Here is a 12,258-nt window from a genome sequence, read left to right on the forward strand (position 1 = left end):
CTCTAAGCACAGTTGCTTTATTTTTGAAGTGGAATTTGAGAATGCTTTGTAATCTCCCATACTGTTATCATGACTATTCCAGACCCATAATTCTAAACTATTACCTGAAGTGGCATTTGTACATAAAACCATGTAAGAAACAGAAACTTTTGTATTAACAAAGTCAAATGATTTACAAGTTCAATGGAGTAGCCAGAGTGTAACAGAAGTCAGATATTCCTGGGTTTGAATGCCTTTTTGCCATTTACCTCCTGTGGTACCTTGAGCAAATCACTGCTCTTTCGAAAAGTTTTTGTATGTGTGAAATGAAGATAATGTCCTTCTTGTGGGACTGTGAAATAGGTGTAGATGTGAATTTTTGTGCTGCGCCAGCCAAGGGTTTGGCGAGCCTGAGGGAGGGCTGGCGAAGGATGAAGAAAAGACAAAAGAGAATAAGCTGGGTCTAGGTGGATCTTCAGTGTGTGACTGAGACCACAGAACAGATCCAGACTGCAAGTTGATGCTTTATTTTATAGTCAGAGGTAAACAAGGTAATTTACAATGTTCTTGTTAAGTTTCACTTGTTTTGGCAGCACTTGCTGCACCTCCCACAGCCCATTAGCTACCCAGGAAAGATCTAGGGAGCAGTCACAAGATCAAGCTTAATTATGTATGCTAAGAGGGCTGTGCCTTCATAGCTGGGACTTGTTTGCAGCTTTGCCAGCAGGTCAGTCCAAAGCTTAACCCTATAACCACTCCCTACAAATTTTAATTCTTGGTCTACCACTTACTAGCTGTATGACAGTGGACAAGTGACTAGTCAATTCAACAGGTATTAATTGAATGCAAGGTACTAGGGATGCAGGACAGGGTCCCTGATCTCAGTAAGTTTACATTTGGCGAGGTAAACAAAAACTCAGATAATCAGAATGTTAAATGCAATGGCCTGGTGTTTTCTGATAATTATCTCAGGTTGGTCTTAATGAGGTGCTATAGTACATGCAATATAGGTACAATGTACTAGTTCTGAAGATAGAGAGGTTTTTCAAGAGTATAGCCATTTATCATCACTTCAATTGCAACAAGAGCACACTTTTAAATGCCAAACTATTTTACTTCCCATTTCTTCTCAAAAGTGTATCCCCTTGTAATACAATGTAGACCCAACCCAACATTTTTCATTCCTTCTTCAACAGCTTCAGCCTGGCCCAGGGTAGGCCATATCATATAGACAAGTCATCAGTTAATAAAATTTTTGAGTGATAGTTAAGTGTATATATGCAAAAGGTAGGCCATAAAAGGAATTTGTCTAGAGCTGAGAGCTGGCTACCTCTAAAGACTTCTCAAAGGAGGCAACAAGTGTGCTTAAATAATTTCATTTGAACAGAAAAATATAAATACAAAAAAATTAATCTCACTTTCTAGATTTTAGTTTATCAGTAGCCACTGATTGTCTTTACTAGGTATACAACTTATAACAATATTGAAAGGTACAGCAATATTGAAAGACAGCATAAGAAAACACACTCCCATTTACCCAGTGTAGTAATAGTGCCAATATTTATTTATTTTTAATTTTTAAATTATTTTTAGAGAAAGAGGGAGAAAGAGAAACATCAATGTGAGAAACACTGATTGGTTGCCTCCCAAATGGGGGCTGAACTTGAAGCCTAGGCATGTGCCCTGACCAGGAAATCGAACCAGTGACCTTTTGGTGCACAGGACAATGCCCAACCAACTGAGCCACACCAGCCAGGGCCAATATTTATTGAATGCTTATCATGCACCAGGCACTGTATTTCTATGCTTTAAGGCTTTATATGTAACTAGAGGCCCTGTGCACGGATTTGTGCACCAGTGGGGTCCCTTGGCCTGGCCTGCAGGGATCAGGCCAAAACTAATCTCTGGGTCCAGGGTGCAGGTGAAGCAGATTCAGGGCCGACAGTGCCCCAGCAGCAACCTAGCCCATGGCTGATTCCACGAGGAATCAGGCTCCCTCCCCTACTGGTCGGAGAGTCTGCCCCTGGTGGTCATTGTGCATCATAGCTATCAGGTGAACAGTTGAATGGTCCGACGGTCGCTTAGGCTTTTATGTATATAATTTCACCTCATCTTCACAACCCTGAGAAATAGGTATTATATCCCCATTTTATATATGAAAAAAAATTGGGCTTTTAAAGCATTTAAGCAACTTGCCTAAGATCCAAGTATCTCCCATATATGTGAATTTATTTTTAATTGTGTAAATGAACAGATATACCAATATTGTAACAAAATATTGTGCACATATTTTGTAATATTCATCCTGCTTTCCAATGGCTCTCTATGTATGTGCCCCATTTTGGAGACCACTGTTTTGTATCACAGCAAGTCAAAATTCAACAAAAAAAGCGAAGATTACCAGTGGTTTTCAAACTTGAATGTGTATCACAGAAGCGTTACCACCCCAGACATACCTATAATAGCACACCAGACCAATAAAAAGTTACAGAGGAACTTGTGTTCTTTGAAGTTCCCAGGCATTCACTCCTCTGTGCTTTCCAAATCTGACACTTGGGCCCTAGGATGGCTTGGGGATGAAGTGGACTCTTTTTCAAAAGTCCACAGTATAGTTCTGGGAATCTCAGCTCCCAGAAGGCTCCCTTGGGCAAAGGCATGGAGAGGAAATACTGCCTTCAAAGATCTTTGCACTGGCTGGACCCAAGCACCCAATAGCCTCCTAGGAATTCAGAAATAATGGCCAAGGGCACTTTAACATCCAAGGCTGCTAGAAGTGCCTAGAGTTAATAGGCTGCTAAAAATCCATCTACTACGAAGTGCCAAGTTCAAATTATATGCTTTTTCTGTGGACAAAGAGCACATTTTGCATACTGAATCCTCACGTTTTTTATAATAGGCAAAACTGTAAAAAGGGACTAATATTCAAAACATGTACTACCAGGTTTTCCCAAATACTAAAAATGATTCGTTTTTTTAAAATTCTGAACCTCTTTTATAAAAATGCTAACAATATCTGAGAAAGTAAGTCTGAGTCACAGTTCTCCAAAAGGGTTCAAACTTTCTCTTCATTTCATAGTTTTTCCCTCTGCAACAGAATAAGGTTAATGCAAACTTAAAGTTGTTTTTTTTTATTGATTTGAGAGAGAGAGAGAGAGAGAGAGAGAGAGAAACATCAATTTGTTGTTCCACTTATTGATGCATTCATTGGTTGACTCTTGTATGTGCCCTGACCAGGGATCCAACTGCAACTTTGGTGTATTAGGAAGATACTCTAATTAACTGAGCTACCCTGCCAGGGCATGTTAAAAATTTCTTTTTAAAGGCTCGAGCTTCAAAATCATGAACTCTTATAAGCTGATGCCATATTTGGAGAAGAGAACAAGGTCAAGAAAAAGAATCAAAAGTAAATTCCTCACCAGTCATGTGATTTGACAATATGTACTTAACATACACATATACACCAGCTAAGCCATAAGACACTAAAAAGGTGAGACCACTAATATTGTAGGAATTTTGCAAATAATACATTTGTTTACATTTTTTCTTCACATTTCTACTTGGATTCCTGCCTGAAAAAAATTGTAAGTTGATATAGAACTTATAATCTTATACCAAATACCTGCAATTGCTAACATGTCAGGGAAGCTTTATCTAGTGAAGGAAATGTAGCCACCATTAACCCCAGAGAGCTAGCCTAAGAGAAGAATGTATGTTTTATTAAGCAGTGTGTACAAAGATGTTCGACTCCAAGTTAAAGGCCCCACTCGACTGAGATTTTATTAAGGTGTTCTGATGGTTACAACACCTAAAGAGAACAAAAAGTTAAAACAGCCTCTCTACCCCTTCAGACTTACTCATTTATTATTTTTCTTTCTCTTCATATTTACGCACACATCTTTTTTTAAACATTTAACACACACATCTTTTTTAAACATTAACTTCAGCTCTTCGTGCCAGAAGCAGAAGGTATAACAAAATGTCAATAGACTCCAATTCTTATTTAAAATTATGTACCAAAATGTGAAGACCTAGCTCCAGACTCAACTCGAAGAGGAAGAATATTCTCATGCACCACACTATACTAGCCACTCATAATTCTTGCCTGCTCTGAGAACTCGGCATCCATCATCCTCTATAAAGCACCAAAGTGGAGCTTTTTACTAAACAAAGTGTAGCTTTTTACCCTAGACCTCATGTCAACTACCATCCCCCAGCTCCTATCTTAAACACTATGTTATCTGTCACTAAAGGACTTTAGCTGATGGTTTCGTAAAAGAAAGCAAGGCAGCATAGGGAAAGAGCTCACAAATAGCCAAATTACAAATCTGGAGGCTTGGCTTTCTAGCTTGTGATTCTTAAGATGCTAATATATTCCTTAGAAGAGGACCCCACTGCTGGCTTCATGGAATCTGTAAATTCCAGATATTCAAGAGCTGGTTCTGTTCAAAGAAACAAACACCTCTTTACATGTAGGGCTGCCTGTCTCAAAAGTAGGATCAAAGAAAGCCACAGGTACACTGTGACTACCAGCTGAACACCAATGTACAATGCTAGTAAGATATGAAATATATCAAATAATAATAAAGTGTTTTAAAGGGGCTGGAGAGAACTTAGCCATTATCATTTAATTCTACACTTCCATGTCCATTCTAAGAGTGTCACTGTGGTAAAATACCAACCGGCACATGAACCTATAATCTCCCCTATAGCCTATCTGTCTTATGCCAAAGACAAATTCCATCAGAGACTAAGACGATTCTTCAGGAACATATTTTTTAGTAGAACTATTTTGAGTAGCAAATTGCCAGAATTTTAAAATAAACAAAGAGTGCAATACTTCGCTCACATGACCACCAATGTAAACAAATTCAGATAAACAGCAGAAAACATTTCAGCAAAGATAATTTTAGGAAAATGCAGACTGAATCAACTTTTTATTTTGTAAGGAATTTAGAAAACATGAGCAAATACTGATATTGCATTAAGAAACAAATTAGTCTATACATCATTCAAATTTAAAAAATCAAAGAGTCAATGTGACACTAAAAAATGTAGTAACAGAAATGTGTTTCATTTTTGAACAAAACACTATCAGTGGTTTCTTACAACTAGATATACAAACATAAAGGCAGTAATGCTAAAATGGTGTAAAATGCTGAATCTCAAAATGATCCAGCAAGTTGAAGGAGCACCAATTGTCACCAATGTGGGACTGCCACATATTCTATCGAAGAAAACAAACTATCACTAGGTAATAAAAATAAGCAAATACATAAATTGTGGGGGGAAAGGAGTCCACAATGCCTGGAGCTTTAGAGTAAATGGTGTATTTGGTTCTGTTTTTACATATGTTTTGTCTGTTTTCTTCCTCTAAGAAAGAGAGTGGCTATGTGAGGCATCTTAGAATATTTCCCAATTACATTGTAGTTATTCAGTAATGATAAGTATTGCAGAAACAATGATCGATACGCCTTGTCACCTTAACCACTTAATGTACTATTTAAATGATTTGTTTTAACACCAATAGTATGCTTTCATTTTTTTCTTTTCTAAAAACTCTAAGTCAAGAATATTCAAAGGAACTTTCTTAATTTAAGAAATATGTCTCTTTAATTCCTGAAATTTTTCTTCTTTCAAGAAGTGACAATAATATGAAGTTCTAATATACCAGGAGCATGGAAAAGAATATTATGTAATCCAATTATATCAATTTAAATTAGAGTACTCAAGAAATATATCTGAAGGCTCAAAAATGTAATTTATGATTCCTTATGAATTAAGTTTCACTGAGAGATGCTTATGGCTAAGTTTAAAACATGGTTATCATTATGTTTGAAAATTTTAAAGTCACAACCTACATAATAATCCTGAAGAAAACCAGATTAAAATTAGTAGGGTATTTATATGTACAGATGCATACACAAATACTTTCAGGGGGGGGGGGAAGGAATCATATTAATATTTACAGGCTACAAATCACTTTTTTTAATGAAGATTAGAAAAGCGTTAGTAACTAGGTGTAGAGCGTGAGGTGAACCTAAGTGGTAAATACTAAAATTCTTTGCAGTGTAAAGAAATGCAAAAGACTCGTACTACAAATCTTTAATTAAAAAACAAAAAGCAGTCCAACTATTGTCCATTTATAATGATAAAAACTGAAACAAAAACTGAACCCATTTTGTAAAAATTCTATTATAACATTCTTAAATCCAGTTCATATTGTTCCACTGAGTCAAAGGAGACACAAAATTAGACAGGATTTTACCTTTTCTAAAGAGATTATCGCAATTTCATTGCAAGAGGATAGGGTGAATAGCCCCTTAGCAACTTGTGTACTTTATTACCTTCAATAGAAAGTCCAAATATTTCCATTTTTTTTAAACTTCTGGAATTCTATCCAGATATTTAAAATGTTGATATTTAAGCTTAAAGGATATCATACTCTGAAAACAGGCACAGGCCTGCTTCAAATACAGTTTGATAATTCTAGGGGTACTTACTGCAAGAAGATTTCTTTAGCAAATACTGGTTTCTTATATTTAAAAAATCAGCAAGGCAGAATTTTAAAAATCTTAATTTACAATACATTGTAAACTGCACACAACAATTGCCACATGTATCACGACCAGCACAGGTGAAAAGTTTTTTCCAGATGTTTTATAAGACTTTGTATCTTCCTTTATTTGTTGGTTGGTATGAATTTTGCTATAATAGAAAATAAGAGATACGTGGTAAGAAAAAGCAAGGAAATTTCCTTTACAAACATATAAAACTACCATATTTAAAATAAAAATGTTAATATTATATGGAGGAAGAAAGAAATGTTCAATAATCATTTCTCTGTTCTCTCAACTACTCCTTGACAGCTGTTTTGAACCAACTTAATGGTAGTGACATCAAGGTCCTTTTTCTATCACTCCTTGGTGAAACAGTCTTAAGCACTTGATTTAAAGGTTGTTTTTCTTCTTCCTTCTTGTTTTGTGTATCTTCTAGTCTTTACACTTTTTATCCTCCCCCCAAAAGAATGTTCTGCAAGTAGAATTTTAGAAAAGTCCTCAAAAACACATTCTTAGAGAAAGGACGAAGTTTCCTTTCAAAGGGCTCTCATCCCTACATACAAATTGTAAGGAGAGTTTACAAGCTTCAACTGATACTAAAGACTCAGGGACGTATCTGCCTCTTTTGGAAAGGTGGTCTATAAAAGGCATGTTTCCAAAATCAAATTAAGTCTTTACCTAAGTTTAAAAACACTGACAACCCTGTACTGGTAAAAATTCAGGGAAACTAGAATTTTTATCCAGTGCTAGAAGGGATGTAAACTGGTATAACCACTTCAGAAAGTTATTCAGTAATACCAACTTAAAGCTAAACTACACATTTACCCTATAATTAGCAATCCTAATTAACAATTCTAACTTCAAGGTTTATACCCAAGAGAAAAGCACACTAATTGTATCACAGAGACATGGAATAAAATGTTTATAGAAGCATTATTTATAAACACCAAAAATGAAAATAACCCCAAAGTCCAATATATAAATTAACTGTGGTATATTCACACAATCAAATACTATATTGCCATAAAAAGAATGAATTACTATTTCTTCATGCAACAAGGACTGATTTCCTCAAAGTAATGTGGAGGAGTGAAAGAAATTAGATACAAAATACAGAGCTTTTGATTCTACTTTACATAGAATTAAAAAATAGGAGAAACTAATCTATGATGTTAAAAGTCAGAATATTGTTACATTTGGGGGAGATGAATGGTGAAGAGGGGCATGGGAGGGATTCTGGGATGCTGAAAAATGTTCTATATTTCTTGATCTGGATAGTAATCACATCAGTGTGCTTATTACTTTGTAAAAATTCATCGAGCTATAGGTTTGTGATTTGTGCACTTTTCTGTATTTGTATTATAGTTTAATAAAACATTAATTAAAAAAGTAAATTAAGTCCTTGAGGTTTTGTTCACTTACCAGCCGGATCAGTTCTTCTTTTATGAGCCTGGTGATTTCTGCCTTTGCTTTCTGCACGGCCAGTTCATTGGCACCTGGTGAGCAGTGGAAAACGATTATTAGAATTACACTGAAAATGTATCCATGTCGTGGAGAGCCACCAGGAATACTGTAGGTGACTTTCAGAAACATTGTGCTACCGGCCAAGATAGCCTTTCAATACTGGTGAAACATCATCCACATTATATAATGGCTGCTTATTGTTTTCAATACTTTCAGAGTTTCAAATGTAAGCAATGAGGTTACAATACGTGTACTGTTAAGAACTCTTGGTATGTTGATTAAAGAATGAAGAAAAGATGATTAGCTATTTATCCAAAAGAGAATAAGAAAAAGTTAAAGAGAAATAGAACTTCCTTGGTTCATTTATTTAACAAATATTTATTGGATATTTATTATTTCTTTAAAGTCAACAAATGTTTCAGAAAGGTCTTAAAGATGAATGGAGGATTAAAGAAAAAGTAGAAGAGAGGACATGGAGAGTATTTTGCAAAGGGAATCACATGTGCAATGGTATAGATTAAGAAAGGCATGCTGCCCTGGCTGGTATGGCTCAGTTGGTTGAGGGTTGTCCTGTGCACTGAAAGGTCACTGGTTCGATTCCTGGTCAGGGCACATGCCCAGGTCGCGGGTTTGGTCCCCAGTCAGGGTGCATATGGGAGACAACCAATCGATTTTCTCTCTCTTTCTTCCTCGATCTCTAAAATCAATAAAAACATTTTTAAAGGAAGCAAGGAAGGAAGGAAAGAAGGAAGAAAGGGAGGGAGGGAGGGAGGAAGGGAAGGAAGGGAGGAAAGGAAGGATGGATTACATACTGAAGAGTAAAAGAAGTATATCGTGGCTGGAAAAAAAGAGTGGAAAGAACATAACGAGGTAGCCAAGGGGCTGAGGCAGGCTGGAGACATCCATTCACAGTTATTAATTCAAGAAACATTATGTACCCATCATGTATATTGTGAGAGATTCATTACACGAAGAACTCCATCCTCTTTATAATCTTGTAGGCTACTAGAAAAACAAACTTGTAAAGATATTACAACAGGATAAGTAGCTAGGAAGCAGTCCACCAGAGTAACTTTTAAGTATCACTTCTACACCCTGGCCCATGTGGCTCAGTTGGTTGGAGCATCGTCCTGTATACAAAAAGGTGGTGGGTTAGATTCCTGGTCAGGGCACATACCCATTGAGGTTTGTGCAGGAGGCAACCAATCGATGTTTCTCTCTCACATCAATGTCTCTGTCTCCCTAAAAATTTAATTAATTAACTTATTAATTAATTAAATATATCTCCAAGCAGCTTTCCCCAATTTCCAGGCAGTTGTTTTTTTCCTTAGTACTCTCACAGAATTGTGTTAACACCACCATGAAAGCACATTTTTTAGGTAGAATGGACAAAATGTGTTTTTTTCTGACCAGAAGTAAACAATAAAAAAGAGGTACAAAGTAAGATGCTAAAAACAGTTGAGCAGCAAGTAAAATAAGAATAAAGAAGATACTGAATCCAAGAAGAAGAGCAGGTATTATCAGCAGTGATGGTGGGTGAAATTCAATTGAGATCACTGTAATTAAGGTGCTCATGGGACATCAGTTGGAAAGGTCAGCAATGCCAATGGAAATACGAACCAGTGGTTCAGGAGAGACAGGGATTAGAGAGCCATCAAGGGGACATGTGGAGAGATGTGAAGTCAGGCAACAAGAACAGGGAGTAGGTATGCCTAGATAGATAGCACAGTATACACTAAGAGGAAGAGAGCTGGACCAAAGAAGTAAACGAGAGATTAAGGACTAGGAGTGACATGTCAGAGTGCAATGTAGAGAACTACATTTTAATCACTGTATACAAGAAAACCAAATGAGGAAAACAATTCACAAGATATGGGAAAAATCCCCCTCCCCCACTTATTACATGTGAATAACCTTTTTGACAACAGAGAGAAGAAAGGAAGAGTGTAGGGAAGAATGGAGAGGAAAAGGAGGAGGAAGAGAAGCAGGAAGAAGGGGAGGAGGCAGAGGGAGAAGAAACTGTTTAACAACAGGAAGGAAAGGGCCATGAGTAGGGCTATGCAATACATCTAAATCTTATAGCTCCACCAGCTTCCAACCACAAGATTTTAAAGCTGTGGGTGCTGGAAGGGAAGAGAGATAGATGAGAATGAACAAGGGTAGAATCAAGAGCAAAGGCAGACTTAAAATCACAACCAAACTGAAATTCAGGAGCAAAATATGTTACTTGGCATGAGATGGTGTGAAGCTTGTTGACATTCTGTACTATTTTAAAAAGGAAAATGACTCTCACCTAGACTCAAATGGAAGAGTAACTTTTCTATTTTAGTAAAAGTCTGACCATTTGAACCATTTAAATTTTTGACTTAACATAGCTTCTTTAGGTAATAGGTTACATATGTTTATAAGCTGCCATGAAAAAGAGGCATTTCCTTTCATTGGTCCTAAAACAACTCTGGCTGCTTTTAAGGGATTCTCCACCAGTAAAAAGAGGGTCACAAAACAGGCTATAAATTATACAGGGTGGCTAGGCATGTAAGTCCTTCCTGTTCTCCTTCCCGCTGCCTGGTGGGAGGCCTGGAGCTGCTGAGCCCAAGAGCCTCCAAGGAGCCAGGCAGTGGGGTCCCTCCAATTACAGAACTAGAAACAGATGACACTAGGCTCCTTCCAACACCTGTTTTCACCCTATTAGTGTTCAGTTGATTTGGTTTGAAAGACCCTTTCAAATCGAATCGTCTATGAAAAATTTCCAAGATTTATATCATTTTAATTACCAATTTCCAGCTTTTATTCAGCATCTTATGTGTCTAGATTTTCAAGCTTCATTTTTGGCAAGGTTATCTTTTTACTTGGGGGTGGAGGGGTGGGGGGGAGGTTCTTCAATTATAAAATTACTTATTATTTCCTGAGTATAAGTTGACAGTGAAGAGAAGTGACCAGAACTAATCTAGGTGGATGGAAAGGTCAGCAGAAGCTGTGGGTTTTTCACTTCACTTGTTAGTACAGGAGGAACTTCTGATCAAGTTATATGTAATGGAACTTTGAAACAATTATACTATAATAAACAAGCATAATTACCTTTAAATTAATAAATTACATAGGAGATCCTTTTTCAGAGCAGTCATGTCTCTGATTTGCCTCTTTATAAGGCAAGCATTTACATACTGGTTTTGCTTAAATACTACCCATGATATTCAGGCTGAGGCTAAAGGCTGACTCCACGTACACAAAGGTTGTATTTATCATCAGATTCCACTGGATGACATTGTGTCTCCATCCTGCATAGTGGCCTAATGAACAGAGCAATTAAGGGCGACCTGTCCAGTCCCAAATGCAGGAAAACATCAGTGTAATTTTCTCTCCTTGCAGATCTGGGTGCCAGCACTCCCCATATTACTACACAATAAAAAACAGTTTCACATGATTTAGAAACACACTGACTGAGTCACTGGCAGACCAAAAGTCTTTCAGGATACATAAAAGGGTGCCATTTAAAAACCGGACTTGAAATAGATATGAGTCAGTTTATCAAAGTCACAATAACAAACAAATAAAAAACTGAAAAATTGAGAACTTTAACTAGTTCTCAATCTACTTCCTTTGTACACCATTAAAAACATGTATGAATCTTATTATACAGTAATGGTAGAATGGCAATAACATGGAAAATACAAAGGCTGCATTGATTTTATCTTTGAGTTTTACCTAATTCATCATTAATTTTAAAAAGTCTAATAGTAAGAGTGACACTGGTGAAAATGGCAGAGCAGGGAACTCCAAAAGCCTGTTTCTCCACAAAAGCAGCAAATAAACTTGCAAAAACTATTAAAATAAATTTTATCAGAACTCTGGAAACTAAACAAAAGTTTACAGCAACCAGGCAAGGACTTATTAAAAAAAAAAAACAACAGCTGAATCTTGGTAACAGAATTTTCTAGCATGCCTTTCTTAATCTACTTAACCTACCCTGACACCAGCAGGCATTTTGGTCAGGAAACAGTTTCTATTTAGAGGTAAATGGGATACACGCTGCACATGTATTTCTCTTGGTGTAGTCTTTATAGTAAGAAGCCACATAAAAACAATTTGAGGTCACCAATTAAAAGCAAAATGACTAGGCAAAGTACTAATTTACTTTCTGTGAAATTCTCTTTGTTTTGGCCAGGAAAGAAATAAATCCTAAAAGTAATTCCTAACATATAGTTAAGTCATTTTAGTTAATGTTTATTTCACTAAACCTTTTTAACAATATACTTTC

General features: G+C 36.5%; 1 protein-coding gene across 3 annotated transcripts in view; it reads right to left on the reverse strand.

The window, feature by feature from the left end:
* Window positions 1-6,064: 6,064 nt before the first annotated feature.
* The window catches only part of DDX46 (DEAD-box helicase 46), a 54,901-nt gene continuing 48,707 nt past the window's right edge, over window positions 6,065-12,258 (reverse strand). For all 3 annotated transcript variants that reach the window (XR_013960876.1, XM_080673742.1, XM_080673741.1), the window contains exons 22-23: window positions 7,959-8,032; window positions 6,065-6,684 (exon numbers count right to left, since the gene is read on the reverse strand). Coding sequence is in view for 2 of the 3 variants with exons in the window: in XM_080673742.1 (XP_080529868.1) it covers window positions 6,637-6,684; window positions 7,959-8,032 (122 nt within the window). In the remaining variant the exon portion in view is untranslated. The remainder of the gene's footprint in view (window positions 6,685-7,958; window positions 8,033-12,258) is intronic.

Source organism: Plecotus auritus (assembly GCF_963455305.1).
Source record: "Plecotus auritus genome assembly, chromosome: 6".
Lineage (NCBI taxonomy): Eukaryota > Metazoa > Chordata > Mammalia > Chiroptera > Vespertilionidae > Plecotus > Plecotus auritus.